The 24,805-nt window shown below is 40.4% G+C and overlaps 1 protein-coding gene across 2 annotated transcripts in view; it reads right to left on the bottom strand.

The window, feature by feature from the left end:
* Positions 1-24,805, bottom strand: part of HMCN1 (hemicentin 1) — a 411,512-nt gene that overhangs the window by 24,390 nt on the left and 362,317 nt on the right. For both annotated transcript variants that reach the window (XM_037034954.1, XM_037034953.1), the window contains exons 83-97: positions 24,001-24,214; positions 22,324-22,458; positions 21,719-21,909; positions 19,919-20,000; positions 15,506-15,775; positions 14,761-14,931; positions 14,478-14,648; positions 10,035-10,205; positions 9,690-9,860; positions 8,882-9,052; positions 8,559-8,729; positions 5,347-5,496; positions 4,910-5,047; positions 3,807-3,928; positions 2,541-2,778 (exon numbers count right to left, since the gene is read on the bottom strand). In XM_037034954.1, coding sequence (XP_036890849.1) covers positions 2,541-2,778; positions 3,807-3,928; positions 4,910-5,047; positions 5,347-5,496; positions 8,559-8,729; positions 8,882-9,052; positions 9,690-9,860; positions 10,035-10,205; positions 14,478-14,648; positions 14,761-14,931; positions 15,506-15,775; positions 19,919-20,000; positions 21,719-21,909; positions 22,324-22,458; positions 24,001-24,214 — 2,566 coding nt within the window. The remainder of the gene's footprint in view (positions 1-2,540; positions 2,779-3,806; positions 3,929-4,909; positions 5,048-5,346; positions 5,497-8,558; positions 8,730-8,881; positions 9,053-9,689; positions 9,861-10,034; positions 10,206-14,477; positions 14,649-14,760; positions 14,932-15,505; positions 15,776-19,918; positions 20,001-21,718; positions 21,910-22,323; positions 22,459-24,000; positions 24,215-24,805) is intronic.

The following is a 24,805-nucleotide window of genomic DNA, read 5'->3' as shown; positions in this document are numbered from 1 at the left end:
CTGCCTGCAGTGTCTGGGGGGGCGGGGGTGGTCATGTTCATTTTCCTATACCTCTCCAATACTGAACAATGATTGAAAGGGGTGTCTCCTTGTCTCAATGTGCATTTCTTCGCCTATTGATGAAGTGTGATGATTTTTCACATTCATTTTCTCATTTCTGTCTCTTCCTTCATGCATTTCCTGCCCATAGCCTTTCTGTATTTTTCTATTGGGGTGTTTATTTTTTCTTCATGTTTTTTAAAAGCCTTGCATATTATATTAAGGTTAATTGTAGTTGTCCATACTATGCGATGCCAATACTTGTTCCTGGTGTGGAGTTTACCTTCTCAATTGTTTTTTTCAACCATGAAGAAGTTTTAAAAAATTTACTTGTAGTTAAATTTATTCGTCTTTTCCTTTATTGTTTCTGACCTTTTTTTTAACTTGTAAAAATGAAACATTTTATAATTATGTTTTAAAAACAAATCCATTTGATTTTAAGGATACATTTTTTAAAAATTATATTATTGATATTGTGCGTTGTCTTGACTAGTAGTTTCCAAATGCCAACGTGCAGCCCAGATACATTAGAATCCCTTAGGGGTTGTTAAAAATACAAACTCCCGGGCTCTACCTTAGTCTGATAAAGCAAAATCTTTGTGCCTATAAACCTGAACTTTCACCAAACTCTCTAGGTGACTCTAACTGCACCGTAGTCATAACTGTAGACCCAACATAGAAGAGAAAGAGCCTTCTGGTTAAGCAACAAAGAATGCAAGCTTGCCCCCTGGTGGTCACCTAAAAAGCAGTTGTGGGCACACACTCCATTCTCAGGAAAATGTCAACAACTATCCCATGCAATCCATCAGATGGGCACACATATCAGGTGCAGTTCATAGAGCCACAGTATCTAAGTAGGGAGCTTTCCGTATCATATGGAGGACCCAAACTCATCAACAACACCCCCCAGGTGCTGTGAAGACCTTCAGGTCGTTTCAGGCTTAAAGGATTTACACAACCGGGTAGAAACTCTACATGACTTCTCAAAAATCATCTTATTCCCTCTAGTCCTAGGTGGTATAAATTGATTTTTAATCAAAGTCTTGTTCCAAGTTATTTTCTAATCATATGGAGTACCAGAAAATGTAGGAACAGAGACTAAATATGAAAAGGAGGCATTACTGGGGTTATCAGCAGGGAGGGGGAAGGGGAAAAAGTACAGGGAACAAAAAGCAATACTGGTAGGTACAAAATACACAGGGAGATATTAAGAAAAGTATAGGAAATGGAGGAGCTAAACTTAAATGCAGGATCCATGGACATAAACTTCGCGGGGTCGGGGTGGGGGGAGGGATTGTTGGAGGGAAGGGTGGTACTGGGTGAAGGGGGGCAAAGGGGAAAAATAGGAATGACTAACAGCATAATCAATAAAATACACTTAAAAGAAGAAAACATAACTCTTCATTCCGTGGCGTCTTTCCAGTGACCTGATCATGCATGACAATAGTAAACAGAGGTGTCAGTGCTAATATGTGTGGGGGGGTGTGTGGGGGCGTGGGGTGGGTGTTAGGCTATGGGCCCCGCTGGCCAAAAGGCTTCCTGAGTTTATGATTATCTCAAAAATATGAACACAACTTCCCAGATGGCCTAGATTCCAATGATGTCAAATTTAACAAAGCAGTTATAATTGGAGAAGGGAAGAGTCACAGGCACAAGGGATGGAAACAAGAGTAAGCCGTACAAATAAACTGTTAGTGTATCTACTAAGCATGACCAAACAAAATGACGCTGTTTAAAAGTTACTTGGGTCTATTTTAGGAAGTCAGCACAACATATACATTCACGAGGCCAACGTGAACCATTTTTAAGTGTACTCGTGGGCACGTAAAGTTCAAAGTTAAAGTCAAACAGCGTCAACATAACTACATGCAATTACCCCCTACCACCAAAACCCCATGGCATATGGACTGCTAATTGTTGTGACTGACAAGGAAATCCCAGGGAACAGGCAAATAAAAAAGCCACATAGCCCAGGGAGACTGCTGAGATCGCGGCCTGTAGAACTACGCTTGGAAAATGGGACGCAGTTCCAAAATTGTAACTTTCAGAAACAAGACATGACAGGTGGAATCCCGATTATTGTTGCACTGCTTTTAAAATATGGGAACTTTTTTTGGACTAGTTTAGGTTAAGATACACCTTGACATTTCATTTCAGGAGTTAAAAAAAAATCCCTTGACAAAATGTAAAATTCAGAACAGTAACAAGTGGATTTTATTACCCAAAGAAAACCCATTCTGTCGGAGCATATATTTTTAAACCGCTCTGTGCAAATGGAATAGAATAACGTCTCCATTATGTTACATGAAGAAGCACGTTAGGGAAACAAATGTAGAAATCTCCCCCGGGACTGGCTTTACCACCACAAAACACAGACCACACACACGAAAGCTTGATGTCACTGTGTCTGGTTTATGCCTTAATATCCTTCCTGTGAGCAGCATGGATGCAATTCTTCAACCCTTGCAGAGAGATCCGGGCTTTTCGCTTAAGCAAATTACCTTTGGAAATGGAAGCATGAATTTTAAAACCCAGTGTCTCCTCTAGCTGGTTGTAGTCGGATTCCACAGAGGATGCGTGCAGTGTTTCTACCAGGAAAGGCATTCTCCCATGGGCCTGATCGTAGAACACGGTGTGGTTCCACGTGTAGGGGACGCCGATGCCGTCGATGGTGAACAGCCGCGTGGAGTAGGCGTACAGCTGCCCGGGGCCTGTCTGAACGTAGTCCTCTGTGTAGTCCTGCGGAGGACAGTACGGGTTTGAGGGTCAGCAGGGCTCAACCTACTTTGTTCTGGTGGGTAGTAGGAGATGCAGAATGAGCAGGGAGAAAGGCTTAGAGGCTATGCACATTTTTAGTTCTAAGTAAAATCGTGATTTAAAAGTAGTGTTCAGGAAATGAAACTGGAACCTTTTAAGGATTAGTTTAACAATTTTACTGATAGAAATTATGAAAATAAGGGACACAAAATTGTTGGGCAAAAGTCCAGAGAAGGTTGTTTATTCTTTAACTTCAGAAACTTCTATGCAAGAGTTCCTATTCTCTTTGTAGACAATGAAACAAAGGGCTTAAATCAACATAGTGGTGACCTTGGTCCTGATGAACAGAGTAACAAACTAGGGAGAGTTTGGGAAGATTTGTCCCTAAAGACTTTTTAAAGTTAAATGTACTGGGATACCATGGGTTAATAACACGATATAATTTTCAGGTGCATAAGATCAGAATTCAACACCTGTGTACTCTATTGTGCATTCCCCACCCAAAATCTAGCCTCCTTCATCGCTACATATTCGGTCCCCTTCACACACTTCCCCTCCCCACCCCTTTCCCCCTCTGGTGACCACCATTGTGTTGTCTGGGTCTATGAGTCTGTTACTTTTTATTTCGTATTCCACATATAAGTGAAACCATATGGTTTTTGTTCTTTTCCATTGACTTATTTCGCTTAGCATCATACTATCAGATTCATCCCTGTTGTTATCCATCTATATCTATATTATATCTATGTCTATATCATCCATATCTCTTACATCACACCTTCTTTATCCATGCACCTGTCCGTGGACACTCAGGTTGTTTCCACGGTTTGGTTACTGTAAACAAAGACTAGGCAGCCATTTCTAACCTCAGTGGCTTAGACATTCACTATTCACTCCCCAAAGCAAACAGGGGAACTACCCAAGTTCTCTGTGCTCTTCTTTTGGTCTCAGACTTCCACTCTTGCCATTACTCCAATAAACAGCGAAGGCCAGCTATCCTGACAGTTTACCTTTAGAGCGACTTCAGCAGGTGACTGCAGCTGCAGGACGTATCCGCTCACAACGATATCTAGCAGCAAAGCACCATCAGAATCCAGACCCCGCGCAATGTGAGTCATCCGCAAGATTTCCCCTAGAATTACAACACATTCATTTAACAGCAAAAACTACCTGGCTCGTGTAAGAGCAGAACGGATCTACCTCACATTCCGGGTATTTTGCTTAAAGCTTGAATAAACATGGACAGTAAGAGAATTAAATTAGCCCTTGGTTTCCAAATTAAAGTTAGGCTTATTGAATTAGGGGCAGTCTAAAATCTCTGTTTACATAATCAAATGTAGGCTATGATTATTCGAAGGATTCTACACTTTAAAAATCAAAAGCAGTTAGCAAGACAGTTCTACCAAGATGGGCTGCTGGTGAGAAGGAATCAGACAGCTTCACCAGGCGAGCTGGCGATGGCTACAGGTCTGTCCATGCAGCTTTGCTCTTTCCGATGTTTCAACAAGCCGAAAAGGGGCGTCTCAGTGAGTGCATGGTCACGACAGACCCAAATGTGGGATGACTGAAGCTATGCCTTCCTTCGGTCTTTCTTCTGTAAAGATCGCTGCCATTTGACAACCTTTGATGAGGCTGGAAATGGACCTGTATGCACTTGGAACGAGCCGTGAACAGCTCGTACATATTCACTGAGGATAAAGCTAAAAGCATTTAGATTTGCTTGTTTTTATTTCCCTATAAGGTATTCTCATTGAATGTCAGGTTCACAGACAAAGGCCTTGAATTAATAGCAGTGACTCATTCTCCTATTCTGTTTGGCCTTTAAAAGTTTTCCTAAGGATGTAAGGAGAAAAGATACATAAAATACAATTTAAAAAGCTTGGGGTATAAAAATCACTATACTGTTTGAAAACACATGGCCTCTTAGAGACTCATGTCAGTAAAAATTTACAGGGAAATGAAAAGTTGCTTTTATATCATTTACGATAAGATTGCTTCAGAAACCTCGAGATTATTCTCTGTGGGAACATATAATGTATTTTTCTTAACCACCAACTTTTAAAGCATCATATTTTTTTATAGCAAGAGAATATTAAGTTCAGCTGGCTCTAACCAGTTGCAAATTCCACTTGAGTTTCTCTCTTGAAGACTGCATTGGTGAGGGTGAAGCCATTCACCGCTTCTCCGATTTCCTTTGCTGTCGTCCAATAGATGGGATTTAAAATAGAAACGATCTTCCTCATTGCTGGACCTAAAACAAGAAGGACAAATAAGGTGGCAAAGAAAATATTCACAGTTCACTGTTATTACTGTCTCCACAGCATATTAGTCAAAAGGATGAGTCCTAAATAATCTTGCATGGCAATAAAATAAATAGCAGTATTTCATGTGTCTTTAATAGCTGACCACTGGGGCAGAAGGGACTATTGTTCTGACTCTTTGGTTATAACACCCTTCGGAAATTTTAAATGACAATAAGGAGATGAAGACTAATCCATGAATTTTTTTTAAAGAGGCTTCTTAATTACTCTTATAAGCAAATAAACTCACCAAGGCTGCGAGGCACATTGGTAATTTTGGCATGTACTATTTTAGTATCAGAGGTAGGACTATCTGTGACCGTGGCGTTAAGGAAAGCAATTCCAAATTCAACATCATTAATATTTCCAATAACACTTCCTCTAGCTCGCTGGGGACCACCTGTGGGGAGAAGGAAAAACATTCCTGGATAAGGAAATAATTTCATCGACATGACATGGAAGAAAAAAAAAAGGCCAGTATTCAAAGATGCTACAAATCTCTTCTCAAACCTTTGAAAAGATCATCTGACATCTGAATTTAAGGGCGTAATAAATAATCCTTTCAAACATTCTACTCTCATGTAACACTCATCATCCACATAAATCCAGGATTTTTCTAGTCTAGGCACATCATAGCTGAATTTCACAACCCAGAGAATACAATCAGCAGCCAGTCCCAAAGCCAAAATAAAGGAGCTGTTTGTTGATGGTGATGAAACGATGATAATGGGTTTATTGAGCACCTCGTGCATATGGTAAGCACTTAATGTGTGCTAAATCCTTTAATCCTATCAAAGATCCTATAAGGTCATTTAAGCAGCCACAGGCTACTTAAGTAGTCTGCAGACTAGGTAAATAAAGTCCCCAAAAGTCATGGTGACAGCCAGGGAGTGGTGGGATGAGGACTGAACACAGGTGTGATTGGCATCGAAACCCGTGTTCTTTTACCAATTTGCCTCCTTCATGAGAACAAAGAGAGACAGGAGGAATCACCAGCAAAACAGCTCCCAAGCCTTGTGACAGGTCACTGTTAACATAAATGGGGCACATCTAAGGGGTACGTATTCTTCAGTTGAGGGTTTCAGATCTTGGGCCTGTCAAGTTCTTCATATTACATATATATTTGAAAATGCTTAACTTGTGAAAAATTTGAAGGATATTGTACTTTTAACAATGCGGCATAATTCATACCAAGACAATCAGGTTAAAAAATATAAATTTGAAAAAATAATCTCTACAGTAATTTTCATGCCATCTTGTTCAACAAAATTATTGGCTACTCACATAGAAGAGTATCTAGATACTTTATGTATCTAGACACACAGACTGTATCTAAAATGAATTGCATGCTTTGATAGGAGAAAGAAACATACTGGGAAGAAGCTGATGGTGAAATTAATAAATATTCACTATTCAATGCCTTTTAATTGAATATATTTTAAGACAACCATTAGGTGTTTCAGATATTGTTATCATGTATCATATACAGGAGAGAAATACAATTATATTCAATCTCAAAAAATCAGTAAATACAGTATTTCACCATTTAAATTTAAGTGACTTTACTAGTGGGAGAAAACATTTTTTCCCACGATGATTCAGCCTTCATATTCTGCACTACGCTTATTTGTTCACCAACCATTGAGGATGTAATGGTAATAAGAAAGAGAAAAAAAGACACAAGACCTGACTTCATAGAGCTTATGTCTGCATACGGGAGACAGACATCAATTAGAATTCCATAAAAAATGTAGGATTAAAATGTACTAGTGTGTAAGATGTACTGTTTGGGGAAGTCTGCAAAGGAAGCCAAACTTGAGTGGAAATCTAAAGAAAGTAGATGTCTTAACTAAGCCAGGGAAGAAGGCAGGGGAAAGTCTTTCCAGGTAGAGAAAATGGCATGTGTCACTCTTTTGGGAGGTGGTTGCTTGCTACTTGGAGAAACCAAAAGTGTGAGCTTAGAGAGTGATAGGAACCACACTGCAAGATGGTGCAGAAGAGCAGACAGCAAGGCCAATCAGGACCTGGTAGGCCATTCTGGTTCTTATCTTTGTTCCTAGGCAGGGGGAGAGAGGAGTAGAAGGATCACTAATTCACTTAGTTCTCTGGGTCATTGCTAACAAGCATGGCCTCCCACCGGGTGATCTTGGTTCTCCAGTCTCACAGATGAACTGGAGTCCCAGCGCTCAACAGACATCCCCTAGTCCATCTACCTAGTTGGGATTCTTGAAACTTACTGCCACACTCTGTAACCCAAGCTCTGGAATCTGCATATTTGGACTTCCTTCTGTCCCTGGGACCCTGGTGCGACCAGGGGCTGAGCTACAAAATGCCTCTACTGAAATGGGACCTATCAATGTGCTGGATGTTAGAAGACCCTTCCGAGTCCTTGGCAATGAGTTGATGTGTTGAGAAGATACACTGAGCAGCTGACAGACACCTGCCCTCTCAGCTTGTCTACGTCCTAGAAATCTCTCCGCATAAACCCCCTCTCACTCTGCCAAATAGGCCTTCTTCAGATCCATGGACATTTCATTGATTTTTTAAATTTATTTTTTATGGTATTTTTTTCCATTACCATTGACCCCCTTATAGCCCCCTTCTACCCCGCCACCCCCTTACCCCAACCAGCACGCTGTTGTCCACGTCCATGAGTCCTTTTTTCCTTTTTGCTCGATCCCTCCACCCCCCTGCCATGGGGCTGTCAGCCTGCTTTCTGTGAGTCTGGGGACATTTTATCCCTAAAGCTCTGGGAAGTCCAGCTGTGCCTCAACACTTTAACAATGCTGAACTGTTCTTTCTGGTCTTCTTTAGCCCTTAGAAAGTCTATCTTCTGAGACGAGTACGCTCAGTACTGCCCACTATTTCTTAGGACTCCAGAAAACTCTTTGACTTGTCTATGGGTTTTGGAATCTTGACTTCGTTTCTTCCAAGTTTTTACACTACTTACAGTGGCCAGCCATGTTGCATGACTTGAGTTATGGGAGTTAAATTCAATTCCTCCTACTCTCTTTCCTTGAACTGAATTGGCCTCTAGTCTACTTTCCACACGCATGTTCTCCATATTTCCATCGTTGAAATAGCCTCCAATTGTGTATTTCTGTTAGATATTCTGTTTCTGCTTCACACTCATTTTCCAGCCTGGAGTCTCAGCCTGGTTTTCCCTGCTTTTCCACACCCCTTTGCCCCTCAAGCCCAAGACTACTCATTACCCCTGTGCCGATCATATGCTTTTACAAGGGAGCCTGCAAAGGGGCAAGCAAACATGGGCTAAAAATCTAACCATGAGTTTTGGGGCAGAACTGCACCAGACAGAGGAGGTAATGACATTTTTCCTAATTTTTCCTCGTAGAGATGGCACTGTTTTATAATTGATGGGCTCAGAGTCACACCCTTTTTTAATTTTCAGAAAGCGTGAATGTGCCAGCAATAGTTCTGCCAAAATTTAACTTGGTTGCTTACCTGGGCATGCTTGTAGATTGCACCGGGACACCTGAGTCGCATCTCCCGGACAGGAGCGACCACCGTTGGATGGCTCTGGGTTGTTGCACAGACGTTTCCGAGTCTTCTCCCCTCCTCCGCAAGAGGCAGAACACAGGGCCCAACTATGCCAGTGTCCCCAGCTCCCGTCCACTGGGAACAAGAAGGGAGTGGTCAATAATAACACACCGTCTGAAAATGTACACTTAGGGCGGCCCTGCCTGTACACCTTTGATTTTAAGATCTGAAATGAACACTAACTACAATGCTTTGCTTGTTCTACCGCCAGGAGTCAGGGAGCTCACCGGGGCACATGTCAGTGTTGCATCTCTGGATCTGGGAGTCCGGGCCCCCACAAGCTCTGCCGCCGTTGGAGGGATGAGGGTTATCGCACGTGCGGTACCGCCGCATCTGCCCTCCGTTGCACGACCGACTGCAGATTCCCCAGCCGCTCCAAGGACTCCAGTTACCGTGAGCTACAATGCAGAACCATGGGACAAGGGCTGAACGGTGACACTCACCCAAAACGTATGGAAGGACTGTCCCCAGGAAACGAAATGAAACATGCAAATTGATAAATAGGCAGCTTCCAAAGGTAGGTGATTTAACTGTAGTTTTGACCAGAAACTGGGTATACATTCTTGTGACTGTACAATTCCATTTAACACCCTCTTATTGAGCCTTACAGTGTTCAAGGACCATGAGACAAGGTCTGTGCTCCTGATGAGTCAAGGCTATCACAGTCACAATATGGTGGACGCAGACGCTGCTGGGCTCTAAAAATCTAGCTTGGTGACTGCATTAAGGCAGAGAGCCACCGGCTTGCCTCCATAAAAGGACTGTCGACATTACTGACAGTTGGCATGTAAGCGTGGCCCCACGTGTGTGCTCTGCAGCTGGTCCCATAGAAAAAACGAAACAGGGCACAGCCCCTGCCCATACAAATCAATTACTTCTATGGTGTTACACAGTCACGCAGCAGTCACGCAACACTTTGACGTCCTAAGTCAAAGGCAGACGAATCCAGTAACAGAATAGCCTAACTTGAAGGACTTAAAGCCATCACGGAACTTTGAGAAAGTATAATTGTGACTCACTATTTGCAACACTCACTTGGACAAGGGTCACTGTTGCAAAAATCACTCTGGACATCACTGCCTTCGCATTTGCTCCCTCCATACTGTGGGGCAGGATCAGCACAGTCCCTTGTCCTCTCTCTGGCACCTCCTCCGCACGACACAGTACAGGTGCTCCAGCTGGTCCAAGGGGCCCACTTGCCATCCACTGGATTGGGGAAAAAACACATGTGCTCTGTTACTACTTAAAAACGAGCAGGTTAAACACTGGGCATGGCTAGGTTGAGCGATGTTCTTACTGGCATTGGTTCTCACGGACTCGCTACCTAGATGAGAGGCGGATGGTAAGTTAGTAAGGGTGTAGACACGGTAGTTCTCCTACCTGGGCAGTGCCTTTCGTTGCACACTTGCATCTGTGTTTCTGTTCCATCACAGTAGGCGCCATCAAACGATGGCGGTGGGTTGTTGCACAGTCGTGTCCTTGTCTGGGTGCCCTTCCCACAACTTCTGCTGCATGCGCTCCACGGCTGCCAAGCACTCCACGCTCCAGGAACTAGAGATATCCCCAGGGACACAGTTTCAAGTCACAGAATCATAGTTGTTAGAACAAACGACAAAATTAGACCAGTAGATGAACCCAGTAATGAGTTAAATGAGCCCATGTCTAAAATAATCAAAACGGAACCAAAGAAAACATGAGTGATGTCCTTCCTTTCTCCTTCTGGTTAGATTTTCAGGGGAGTTGGGGTCTACAGGAAAATTCAGAAGGCTATCTAATGCCAGGATAAATTCTTGCCTTTACCCAACAGCAGTAGTATACTAAAATAAAATTTGAAACAAATTTTCACACTGTCGTCGAATGACACAGTTGTCCCCCTTTTTCCCCATTGCTGTCCCCTGCCCTGCCCAGCCCCCTCTCATACACTCAATCTCCGCCCCCGTACTTTTATCCTTGTCCCTGGGTCCTTTATACATGTTCCTCGACCTGACCCTTACAAAATTTGATCAAACTACTGTAAGGAAACACAATCTGAGTTTTTAAACCTAGATAAGGCCCTGGCTGGTGTAGCTCAGTGGATTGAGTGCGGGCCTGCAAACCAGGTGATAGCGGTTCGATTCCCAGTCAGGGCACATGCCTGGGTTGCAGGCCAGTTCCCTGCAAGGGACACACCAGAGGCAACCATACATTGATATTTCTCTCCCTCTCTCCTTCCCTTTCCCTCTAAAGATAAATAAATAAAATCTTTAAAAAAAGCCTAGATAAGCATTTGCCTGTGCTCTGTGTTCTGGGGAAAGTGGAAGGAACCAGAAGCTTAGCAGCAAGGCCATGTAAGAGACTAAGCTATGGCTATGGACGACACAGATGTTTCCAAAGGACAACCTGGACCCCAGGTTACAAGGCCATATCGTTAACCCTAGTTCAGCTCCATGTGTAAGAATGTACTTGGATCTGTTCATAACATGATGACTTGCACAACTGTACCTCTTTGAAAAAAACTGTCTCCATTACATAACGTTCATGAATTAAAAGCTCTGAGACACACACTCACCTGCTTCTCAAACAACAGAAGAAAACTAAGCAGTATTTTCCAAGGAGTGATGTGAAGAGCTTTCGTTTGGTAACTGACATATTACACCATCTGACCACAAGACCGGAACAACCCTGTTTCTTACCAGGTGCACGGGTGAGACTCAACATTATGGTTTCTTTTATGTGTAAGTCAACACCAGGTCGTATTTCTGTTTTGAGGGTACTTTCTAGATATTAAATTTATGAAGTACGTTTTTGTGGTCACCCAGTTTAACCAAGATATGAACCAAAACAGGGCATTAAGGTCCGTGTTTAAATATTCTCTTAACAACCTATAAGACACCAAAAGAATAAGCTGAAAACCAAGTAATGAAATATTGATTTGGTTGCTCTATTTAGAAAACATTATAAAGCATATCTTGCATCCTCTTTCATGAATTGTTTTCTAATTGAGTTGCCGACATGCCCCTGCACTTTATGGATACAGGCAAACATGGTCACACAAATTTATTGAAGCTGACAAAATTTTCACTGAAAAGTATTTGACTAATCCTAAAAGAAAAGAAGGAAGCCTTTAAAAATTTGGCAGGTATGACTCAAAACTACTTGTTTATTAATTCTGATTGCTGATGCTCATAATTCTGATATATGGGCTATGTGATTTCGAAAATTCATTGGTTCCAACTATTTTCACATGTCCTATTTTCAAGGCCGTTGGTTAACAAAAGCTCATACTTCTTACAATACAAAGTTTCACAGTATAGATGCATATTTTTAGAATACCTAAAGAAACGGTGATTTTGTGCTGTTTTTCTCTAATATATAGATTCATTTTTATTAGAAGAATAAAACTGGGTGATGTTTATTCATTTATTTATCTGTGTAATTTCATGTTCACATAAATAGAGGTTTTTGTCAGAAGATCTTTATTTTTTTAATCAATACAGAAAACCTCAATCAGAAATGAACTTTATGACACAAAATGTGATAGAACTGAAGTGTTTTTTTATGTGAATGAAAAGGAAAAAGGCACTGTGATAATATAAAACAGAGAAGGCATAAAACATCACGACATCTACATAATATCAAAGAAGACAACTGTTGAGGAATTATGCAAATATAATGGATGAATTCGTGGTTACACTACATTGCAATTCTGGTTCCGGAGAAGCAGTAGAGAGTGGTCCTTAGGAGCAGGGAGTCTGGATCAGACGCCTGGGCCTGAATAACTGTTCTGCCCTCACTATCTGTGCCGTCCCAGATGCGTTAGTGGGCTTCTGTGTGCCTGGTCTGTAATCTGCAATCTGCAGGAGACAGAGAACCTGCCTTTTCAGGATCAGGGTGAGGAATCACGAGTTTATAGATGAACAAGGCTGGGATTGGGACAGCGCACACAGTAAATACTACAGACAAGGGAGCTACGGGCTAATACTGCAGGCAGTGCTTCACTCCAAGTTCTGAACAATTTTCAAAAGGACACTTTAAAAAATGCTCATTCTTTAAGTAATCTGTAAGAATATGTATTTTTTATGACTCTCAAAGGGCAGCAGAAAGGCCCATTCCAGAAGGCACCTGGGAGTTTAAAAATACCATTCTAACTGCAGCAGGAAAAGTATAATGTAAAAGCCTTAAATGTCAGTTTGCACCAGAAAGTCAGGACGTGTTCAAGGAATCAAGGAAATCTCTAAATATCATTTAGCTTTCCATTAGACAGATATCAGAGTTGACAAGCTGAACAAGATTGCTGTAATCAGGAATTTCTGGCTCTTTTTCCTTTTATATAGTATGCTATTATAATTAGCTTTCTAATTATTCAAGTTTAAATAATAATTCTCACTTTTGGCATATTTTCTTTATGATTTCATGGCAGTATTTTATTTTTATAATATAGCATAATGGAAGTTCTGAACTACAAGTCAAGATACCCCAGATCTCAGCAAATAAGCTTGGGAATCTTCAAACTGACCTGGGTGCAGATCCCTGATTTTCCTTTTTTGCTCACTGTGTACCCCAGTGAATTAATTATATTTTCTGAATATCGGTTTCCTCCTCTGTACAACAGGACGCAATACCTAATGCAGCAGATAACAATCCCATTTTGGTTTGTCAATACCCTTGTTCTTGACCATCTCAGCTAAGGTCTCTCTTCCTTTTGCTCTTTCACTTCAACTATTGAGTTTGTTCTGTATGCTTGTCAATATCTGAATGACATTATCTGTTTATCACTCTAGTTTGAGCAATTAGAACAGGGCCTTGAGCTCAGAACGGGTGCTCAATAAACATTTCTGGAGGAATGAATGACTGACTGACTGAATGAATGAATGAACAGCCCCTCCTCTCTTCCATATGGTTTCTTTCAGGCTGTCAAACAAGGAGCCCTGACCCTGTTGACACGCCGTGGACAAGTAGCCCAAGTTGGCTATCAATGTGTCCTCCCCCTGGACTCAAGTTTAGAGGTCAGCGTGGGATCCAAACACAATCAAACAGGGTCTTTTCCCAGAAGCTGACATGAGTTCTGACAAAAAAAACTCTGTGTCCCCGAGGCCTTAGATTACAAACCCCTGTGAGCCAGTAGCTGCCTGCAGTCATATTTTCCATCACATGGAAAGAATTTACAGGAGAATGAAGCCAGGAGAAGAGAGCAGAGATGAGAGATGGAAAACATGTCAGCAGAACATTGGCCAAAGCCTTGGATTCAATCATACCTGAAAGCAGAACTTTTACTTAACCTTATGTAAGTATGATTTCTGCCATTTTAATCTCAAAGGGCCCTAAAGTTACCTAAGTTGTAGGCTTGTTTCACAAAGTCAAAAAGAACTTGTATCGATAAAGCACATAGTGGGGCTCCTAGCACATGATAGGTGTTCAGCCAATGGTAGCTATTATTATTTTAGCCCTCACTAACTGTGTGTTTCTGGGAAACCCTTTACCTTCACTAGGGTTTATTTCTCTCACTTGAAGATGAATGATTGGACGGATTGTTACCTAAGGTCGTTACCTCTACAGTTTTATGACTTCGTAATTATGTATATTTTCTCTACATGATTAAAAATGCACCGTAGTCAGGAACCTTTTATAACATTCAATTAAGTCAGGTGTTTTACTTAACACTGATTCATGCTCTACCGCCACAAGTTTATCCAGGAGATAGAACTAAGAATACAGAGAATAAACACATTCCAGGGTAGAGGCCATAATTCCATAAGATCTTTTCACACTGAAAAAGAAAAGGTCATTTTGGCCCCTTGGTAAGAGTTGAAAATATGCAAGTCGTGCTCCTTGGTGGATCCTCACCTGGGCAAGGTCTAATGTTGCACATGATCATCTCCACAGCACTCCCTTCACACGGCCGCCCACCATGTTGGGCTGATGGATTATTGCAAGTTCTGGTCCTGGTTCGGTTGCCATGTCCACAGCTCCTTGTGCATTCTTCCCACGGGCTCCATTCTGACCAGCTACCATCCACTGTACAAAGTGAGACATGCCACCATTTCCGTCAAAGCTGATAATACCAGGGTGATCGATAGTTAGGGAACAGAAACAAACACGTGCCCATCTGTTGAATAACGAGGAGTACCTGGACACAGCTTATGGTGACAGTTGCGCATTTCTGAGTCGGACCCTTGACAAGGCTTCCCACCATTGGCTGGGAAGGGGTTATTGCACAGACGACTCCTCTTTTGGATGCCTCTTCCACACGTGGCGCTGCAGGGTCTCCAGGAAGACCACTGGGAAAATCCACCATGAACTGCAAAGAAAACATTTCATTTTGTCTCTGTTCTAGTGAATTAAAAAATTGCAAGTCAGGTATCATTTAAGATATGCATTCTGTCTAGGGCTAAATCTGGAACAGCTGAGAAATTGCTTAGGGGAACTCTCCTTCATGGTAAAAACAAAACTGAAGCGTGAGAGAACTTCAGTCAACCAGAGTTTCTGCTCAGCTCCAATCCTGACTCACTCGGACACGGCTCCTGAAAGAGTTGGCAGCCAAGAAGTTGACTGTACATATTATTTACTTTTTGACTAAGTCAGATTCTTTTTAAGCAAATATACACATTGATTTCTGAGAATAAATTTCACTATTTTTCAATCCAAAATTCAGTTTGGGGATTTAAATGATTAACTTGGTACTTTTCACTTCTAATCTGTATTTAGTCCCCTCAGTTTGTAAACTGTGACATGATTTTTTTTTTTTGTTCTAGCTCCATAATCTAGAAGTATGTTAAAGGTGAAGGAGGCTTGGATTAAGATGCTCAATAATTTTTATGATTTCAGGGGCCCTGGCTGCTGTTTCATGTGAATATCCATCTGATCGCACTCACCCTGGACTGTGACTGGAACTCGGACAAGGACAGAGCCCATCAAATTTCGAGCAACGCATTCATACTCAGACGTGTCTTCCTTCTGAGCCGCAGAGATATACAATGAGTTGTTGGACAGCACTTGAACTCGGTCATCCCAGCGGATCGTGTGCCCTTGGCGAGACCATGTAATAGCTGGATGAGGCTCTCCAGTTGCCTGACAATTCAATATGACTTTGCCCCCAGCATGAATAATAGTTGCAATTGGCTCAAGAGTGATAATAGGAGGACCTGCGGAAAAAAGCACATAATGTTTCTTAGTTGTTATGGAGTAATATTAACACTTCCACCAATATTATATAGCAGTATTATTTTAAAATTAGGTTAATTTGTTTATAAAACACTGTAGCTTCTCAACTACTAAGGCTGTAATGGTCATTAACAGACCTCATAGCTCTGTTTTATTTAGTAAATGTCAACGGTTTTAAATCCCTAAGCAGATTAGCCCATAACATGGGATCTGCCATCAGGTTTCTGAATTCAAGTTCTGCTTCTAGTCATTACGACCTCTCTGAGTCTTTGCCAGTTTAACAGTGGTGCTCACTCGAAAGATTCTTGTTAGACTCTACTAAAGTGATGTAAGCACAGCTCTTTGATGGAGTAAGCAAGAAATATTACTAGTACTATTGTTATCATTGCTGTTTTTTAACATGGTAAACATCTATTTCTTTCCCTTGTATAATCTTTGTGTGGTAAAGAGTCATTATTAATATATTCTTTCATGAATGATCATCATTCGTTTATTCAATAAGTATATATTGAGAGCCTACTATTTCCCAGGCATTGTGCTAGATGCTGAGGCTGTAGAGATAACAGATACAACTTCTAGTCTGAAGAAACTCATAGTCTACTGAGACAGACAGGGAAGTAATTATTTAGTTGTGTTATAATATACCACTAGAATTGAATAACAGGATAGGTAGAATACAAGTTAGTAGAGAGTAGGTAAATGTGTAGAGACATGGGAACATAAACAACAGTAACTTCATAAATCACACAAAAACATGTCCCTAGAAATGGAGAGGAAAAGGAAGAGAGTCAAGAATTTAAAAACTAGGAGTGACAGGACTTTGTCATCGAATGGTATAAAGTAAAGGGAGAAATTAATGACTACAGGGTGTGACTCGGGCAATATAGTGTATGTTGGGCAATTTGATAGAACATGAGAGGCAGAACATATTTGTTGGGAGGGAGTAGGGAATGATCATTTGCATCTATTTAGAACTGTTGAACTTGAGGTACCTGTAGGACAATGCTGTAGAAGTATCTAGATGGAGAGTGAATATTCATTTCTGGTGTCCAGAAGAAAAATACGGGTATACCTACAGGTTTGCGAGTCTTTCATGAGAGGAAGAGAAATGAAGACAGAAACTATTGCAACATTATGATTTAAGAGATGGAAAGAAGAGAGGCCTACAAATGGTATTAGGAATAGATCACTGAGATATGAAGAAAATCAGAGAAAATGGTATCCTGGCGGCCAAAGGAAGTTTCCAGAAGGAGGGAGGGGTTCATAGTTTCTGCGGTGGATGCAAGGTGTGCAAGTGAGGTTGTTGGAGAAAACATAAAAGAAGTTATGTATAGCTCCTGACAGAAGATTTATCTTTATACAAGTCTATAGTGTCAACGAAGAATATGAAATACTTCATGGAGGATAAAAAGCTTGACTGCATTTTCAAAAATGGTAAGATTATATATAAGGGAGCCTATTGCAGAGAAGAAAATAGCATGGAGATGGATTTAGCTTTGAAAGGATGATTCATTCTGTAGCTTACAAGGTTTTAAATATTTGGTTAAAATCTTCGAAGGAAATCAAAAGGATTTACGTTTAAACAGGTAAGCAAAGGGGAGCTTATGTATTCTTGAAGGGGCATGGTGGGATGAAGGCAGTGTTTTAATGGGATTGAATTAAAAGGTAGGATAATTTGCTCAGTGAGAGGGAATAACTATCAGGTAATTTAGGGTGGTGGCTGCATATTTTAGATTGGGAAGTGTATCTGGAATAATAGAACATAAAACAAAAAATGCAAGTACAATGTGTTTTATTGTGACATGAATATGCTAGTATTTTATGTAAAGGTATTACCCACATGTGGTCTTTTCATATGAGTTTGAATCTCAGTGAGAATCATTAATGCATTTTTCCCATAAGTATCCACATCAGTCTGCACAATTGCCTCCCCACTGAGATTGACATTAACCTCACTCTAGGAATTTCCAGTTCCAGAGCTTTTATTTCTCTCCCCATGTTCGGATTATATTATGTATTCAATAAACTTGCTGAATAAAGTAAATACTTCAGATTAATCATTCAACATGAAATGAAAACAATGACTACATGAGCGCATCTGCTCATGTTATTATGGTCAAAGAAAGTGTCAAATAAAACCCAAAATCTCAGTTTAGATACCATACTGGAACATTTCCAACTGCACCCGAGGCTGTGAATTAACTCAGCAATGAAATGCCTTACGTATGTCTTTCAAGGTTGACTTAATCCCACCAGTCACATAATGACCAGTTAAATATGATTATTTTATTGAAAAGAAGGCATTTTGGTTCTTTCATCTTAATTTTAAACAAATCGTATTTTGGCTTCCTTTAGATGCCTCATTTATTTACATGAGTTAATTGTCAGAATAGGTAAATGTGCTGCTCTCATGCAGCCTGTCTTGAACTGGGTCAGTGGAGCCTTCTTCCAGGAGAGATTACTCATGTGATGTCCCACCTACACTCACCCAAACAAAAAGGGGTAAAGTTTTCATAGACATAACATTAATTTGGGAAATGTCGCATTTTCTAACCTCCCTTTGTTGAGTTAGAACTCACATCAGCATATTAACATATTTGGAAAGATTCACAATAAAGAAACTTGACACACCTAAGCAGGGCTTGGCACCTAGCAGATGCTCTTTATATATTTAATGAATGAATGAATTTTATTTCATCTTTTTTCCTCACACTTATCTGGCCATCACACTCTACTCTTTGCCTGATAACATCCCACAAGGTTATCATTGGATAAATATGCACTTAGCAAGATAATGGAATCAACTTAAATGCCTTTAGTAGATGAACAGATAAAGAATAAATTCTATGTGTGTGTATACACATATATATCTACACATACACACAATGCAGTATTTTTCAGCCCCAACAAAGAAGAAAGTCCTACCATTTGAGACAACATAGATGAAACAAACCAGAGACATACAGCATATGATATCACATAAATGTGGAATCTTAAGGGAAAAAAAAGTCAAACTCATAGAAACAGGGAACAGATTAGTGGTTGCCAGGAACGGCAGGATGAGGAAAATGGGAAGATGTTTCTTTTCGTTGTAAGATGGGTAAGTTCTGTGGCACTAATACATACCATGGTGCCTATAGTTAATAACACTGTATTGTACACTGGAAATTTGCTAAGTGTGCAGATCATTAGTGTTCTCACCCAAAATGAATAGTAAATAAATAAAACCAAACCAGACAATAGCTGTAAGGTCATGGATGTGTTAATTAACTTCATTGTGGAAATGAAGTTAATACATCATGTCACAATACATATGTATATCAACTCATCACACTGTATTTTTTAAAGTTTTACAACTGTATGTGTCAAATATATCTCAGTAAAGCTGGAGGAAAAATGCTGTCCCAGATATTTCAAAAACATCTATTCAATGTTAAAGTCTTAAATTTTGTTTTGAATGTCAAAGTCTTACAGAAGAGTAGCTCGCTAAGTAGTTGTTAGTAAATGCCAGTCAATAGCATCTCTCAGAGTGAATGAAGAAAATGTAAATTCATCCCACTAAATACTGAGCCTATTCAGAAAATACGTTGGTTGGCTTAAGTTCTCAGCCCAATGGTGGTGTCCTCGGGTCAGCCCCCGATGGTTCTGTCCAAGGGGCCCTGCAGGCCTCCCTGTTTTCCCTAATTGTGAAAGCTCTGCCTTCTGGGGACTTCCATTCAGGGGCTTCCTGATGAGCCCGAAGACCCTGCTGGGAGCACACGGGCATTTCACGGCAACAGCAATCGGCCTGGGGCGCTTTGACTTCACTTGCATGTCTTTATTTTCGCTATATATTTTCAAAGTGCTATATATTTATATTTATATTTTCAAACAAGCACAAAGCCCTGCGGTGAAGCAACTTGCACTTTGGAACTGCATGTGTTAGATCAGGGAGAGAAGATCTGTATCTGTGCCCAAGTCGATGACAATTGCCCCAGCAGCAGCAGCAGCAGCAGGGCGCCCAAGTTGACACACTCTGAGAGCTACCACGAATGCCCTTGCTATAAAGTGGAGGAGAAATAAACGTTCTTTATGAGGCGGCATTGCTCACATCAGGTTGTAATTAGAATCAGGTAAGCGCTTACTCTGCAGAGTGAGGCTCATGCTGCGCTCCACCACCCCGGCTTCGTTAGCGGCCACACACGTGTAGTCGCCGGCGTCCTCATTCTGCGGGAAAGAGCAGTGTTGGGAAAAGCGTGAGCTTCCGGGGCAGGCAAGGAACTTTGCTTGCCCTGGTACTAGTTTCCATGGAATTTCCTTTTTCAGAAGGCATTTTCACAGAAGGAGAAAACCCTACATATATTTAACCTCATAAATAGATTTTAAAAAAAAGAAGAAAAAGCAATTCCCTAAATTTTTTTTAGAACTGCTTATTAGTGCTCTCCGGGATAATTATTACTAAGAAATCAAAGCCAAAAATAACATTTTTTAATAATCATCCATCCAAAATGACCTTACTAAAGGAAAATGCTGACACCTTACAGTAATTTAAAGTGTTAAAATAATAAGGAGAATTAATAAATATTGAGTCTTTTCTAATGGGATTAGTCAATTTAAAAAAATAAGCTTAGCCTCTATCTAGAGTTTGAAATTTAGGAAAGTGAAAAGCTAACTTACTGGAAATTATAAAACACATTTGGGAATTAGAATGTAATTCCCAAACATACATATGTGGTATAAAAATAAGTACTATATGAATTTAGATATGGTGACTAATCAGAGTCATGGGTTTTGCTAAAGGTCTTATGAATAGGAGACTTCTGGTCTTTTTTTTTAAAGATTTTATTTATTTATTTTTAGAGCGAAAGGAAGGGAAGGACAAAGATGGAGAGAGAAACATCAATGTGTGGTTGCCTCTCTCATGGCCTCTACTGGGGACCTGGCCCGCAACTCAGGCATGAGCCCTGATTGGAAATCAAACTGGTGACTCTGGTTTACAGCCCGTGCTCAGTCCACTGAGCTACTCCAGCCACGGCTGACTTCTGGTCTTGTTGATAGAAATGTTATGTCAGTAAAGGGAAAATGAACTGCAGGATACAGAGGAGTGTGGGAGAAGGAAGATAGACATTAATTTACATGTTCAACTGGGGTTGCCAATGCATTATCCAAATAGAAATCTCCTAAAGGGAACTAACTATAAATGAAAGTTGGAAGAGCTTCAGGGTTGGAGATAGATATTTAGTAATCTAAAACTATATGGCAAAAAAATTGTACTAGCATTAATGGTCATGTTAGAAGAAGTCCAACAACTACATAAGTAGTAATGTTTGTGTGGACAAAGGGGGAAGACAGATAATGAAGAGACCCGAGGTAGATATCACCTCAAAATTTAAGGGACAATCAGCAACATCTGTTGTTGAAATCAAACCCAGGAGAATAAAAGACTGAGCATGGTTCACTGGATGAGGTGATTAGATAGTGTATTTTAATTATTATTTTAATTAATCCAACATTGGGTTAAAAAATTACCCATAGGTAGTCTAGTTGAGAATTTTTTAGATAAAATATCTCATTCACATGACCCTCAAATAAGAATAATTTAAACACCACTCACTTTTCAGCTCAATGAAGTTTTTGGAAAACCTAATCGTTATCACCTTAGTGATAAAAACTACCCTATAATTGCTTTGCAAGCGTGTTTATAGTTCTTCACTTCCCTGTTCTAAAACAGTTTTCAGGGAGTTATCTCCTGACACTAAACGATAGGCCACTGATCAGGGACAGCCAAAAATAATTGATTTGAACCACTGCTTCAATTTTTTATAAGACCCCATTGACTCAGATTTTATGATTTAATTAAAAATACGAGAGGAACTTCTCCCTTCCGTGGCACCTGTACAAAGGCATTGATTGACGTGTACACGCACACTTGCAGTGTGACTTACCACAGTGCCATAAATGGCCAGGGAGCCATTGCCAAGTTGACGGATTCTGTGGTTAACTTCAATGTCCACCCCCTTTCTGCTCCACTGGATGGTCGGGGCAGGATCTCCTCTCACCTCACAGTTCAGAATTGCATTTCCACCGAGTGGCTCGATCCAGTTAGAAGGGTAATCACCTTTGAAGACTGGGGGTTCTGGGAAAAAACACGGGACACGTAGAAATAAAAGGAAGCTCTGCTCATTTCTTTGCGATTTGGAGCTATTTAGAAAGATAATTTACTGAAGAAGGGGAGAGCCACTTACAAAACCCACAAAATTTCCAAAATCAACTGCTCGTGCTGATCAGCGAGATAATCTCATCAGTTTCAATGATCTAAGTGGATGATCACACATTATGCCAAATGCTGCCTTTGCTAATTGCTTCCCTACTTTGAGTTGAATGTTCACAATATTCTATTTCTTATGAACTTGCTTATCTGTGAATTAGGACTAAATGGATTACCAAACTGAAGTGATAGTGTGTGACCACATAATAAGGAAGCAGACTACAAGCCATTTATTATAAGTAAGTTGTAGTAAGGCAGTTGTTATAAATAAGTTTTACCTACCTTTCACATAAACAAATCCAATGGCCTTCACAAAACCGATGCTGTTCTCTGCAGTGCACACGTAAGTACCTGAATCCTCTTTTGAAACCCTCTCAATGACAAGTTCACTGTGGCCATTGACACTGTCAAAGTGGGCTGAGAAAAGCAAGTTAGGAAACCACACAGATACCTCTCAGTAACCTAGGGAAATAACCACAGTGGCTCTGAATTTGCAGGTTGGATTTGTGTGTTAGTCAGTGATTGAACCTTGGAGAACAGAACCTTTTCCACAGACCCCTTCTTCTGAGCTATTTGCTATGTCTATAGATGCTTGTTTGAAGAATGCAAAGCAGCAGGAGGAACAGGAAAAGGGAATAAAAACAAACATTTAAACATTATTTTAGATTGAAAGTACACCTTTCATCTCAAAGTGTTGCCTAAATCTGGCTCCTAGTCTCTCTGGGTCTCAAAAATCTTTCATGCAGAAATAAAAGGTTTTCCATTTAGTTTCTCTCGCCACCACTTTTTCTCCCAATTTACATCAAAACCAAGGAAACCTTTTCAGTTGTAATTCAACTGACTTGGCGGGTCAGAGTGGGTGTCAAAAATACAGACACCAGTTAGGTAATGACAACAGGATTAAATTTGCAACAATTTACACTTTTCCATAAGTGGTTATGATAGAAATGCTTACAAAATATAATATTTAGAATATTTTATAAGATTAACTCTAAGGTAATAGGCATTAAATAAGTTTCTGACTAGACCAGTCAATATATAATTATGTTAGGTATATTTACCTTGCAGGCTTTCCCCATTCAAAACATTTTAAGATTTCATACTGCTGAACACTAAGTGAAAAATTAAGCTTTAAAATTTAGATAGCCAAACCAGTACTATACCTTCAGAAAATAGTACTTAGATATTTTTGCACTTGATTTTTCCTTAGTGATAGATATTTTTGCACTTGATTTTTCCTTAGTGATAAGTACCATTATTACTAAGGTAGTATAGTTGATGACATCCAGTCATGAACAAATAATTATGAACAGAACAATCTCAAGCTTATTACTACTTTTCTAGCAAGGTAATTATTAAATGCTAGTTGGGCAGGATTTCAGAACTGAGTTTTGGACAAGTTCTCATTACTGCAACATCTTTCTGCTGATGATGAAGTTTGACAAATAAGGAGCTACTTGTCCTCCCAGCTCCTGGGCTCCAGGCTCTAACCACCTCAGTGTGTAGCTGCATAATCAACTTACACTGTAATAGAGACTAATGCATATAGGGAGAAGTGTAATGCGTACAGTGAGACGCGGAGTTCTCTAAAATTAGGAGAACCTTCAGCACTCTAAGTAGGCATGTGATCCATTCATCAATGATGAGGGAGAGAGATCCTTTGGGGTAAGTCTAGCTGCCAGTGCATACAATACAGTCTTCTCCTGGGGAAGACAGACGACTTTTAGGTTAAAAAATCTACTGTTACCCTGCAATATATGATCCTTTTGGAAGAAGGACAAGAACATCACACAGCAGGTATAGGTTAAAATCTAGGCAAAGGTACACATTTTACAGAACGCAGAGCAATCAATTCCTCATGTAACTTTCAACCAATTTTCCCAGCTAAAGGAAATGAAGATGGGGTTAGAGTTCTTTATGAGTGTACGTACTCTCTTCCAAAGAATTTAAATGACCAACCTGGGATAATGTTGTTATTGAAGGTCCATGTTAACTTGGGCAATGGGATACCGGTGGCTTTACAGCTTAATCGTAGCTGTTCCCCTTTATTTAACGACACGTCTCCAGGAAGCTCGGTAAAAGTGGGGAGAACGTGCACAGTCAGGCTGACGGTGTGTGTGTCTTCACCTGCAGCGTTGTTTGCCACACAGGTATAGGTGCCAGAATCCTCCGGCTTAAAAAAAAATTATAGTGCTTACAACATGGAATCTCACATCACATTACATACAGCACATGAACTTGCATAGCTTGGTCCCCAAATGAGGACTCTGATGCAAAGACAGTTGAAATGTCCATCTCGTAGCCTGACCCACCTATCTAGCTTTCAGCGTGATTTAACACGTATAAGAGTTTAAAGAAAAGTCCCTAGTTTACAGAACTCTAGTGATTTACAGGTATAAGAGCTCAGAAAACTGTAGATTCCAAAGTTCGTTAAATACCTGGTGTACTTCTGCTCTGCCTTGTGCAACTATGAAATAAGTAATTCTAAAGACTGGGCGTATGTTTACAGTATAGCTTGCTTTCTGGGTAACGTGGCCCCAGAGATGACCAAATTTTTGAAGGAAATGGCAAGAGGAGGGGCAATGTTACCTGCAATCCTGAAGCTTCACTGGCTAAATCCATTAGTCAATTCTTGGTACTCCTGTGACTCGATGCATTGGTGGCACGTGAAAAAAATTATGACTCCTTTCTCTTTGAAAACATGTCTTCATTTGGCTTCCTGGACACCCCACACCCCTAGGTTCTATCCTGTCTCACTTGTTGC

Source organism: Sturnira hondurensis, unplaced genomic scaffold (genome assembly GCF_014824575.4).
Source record: "Sturnira hondurensis isolate 20B ecotype Veracruz unplaced genomic scaffold, ASM1482457v3 Scaffold0022215, whole genome shotgun sequence".
Taxonomy (NCBI): Eukaryota; Metazoa; Chordata; class Mammalia; order Chiroptera; family Phyllostomidae; genus Sturnira; species Sturnira hondurensis.
The sequence above is the reverse complement of the archived record's forward strand: the minus strand, read 5'-3'. Positions and strand labels throughout refer to the sequence as shown.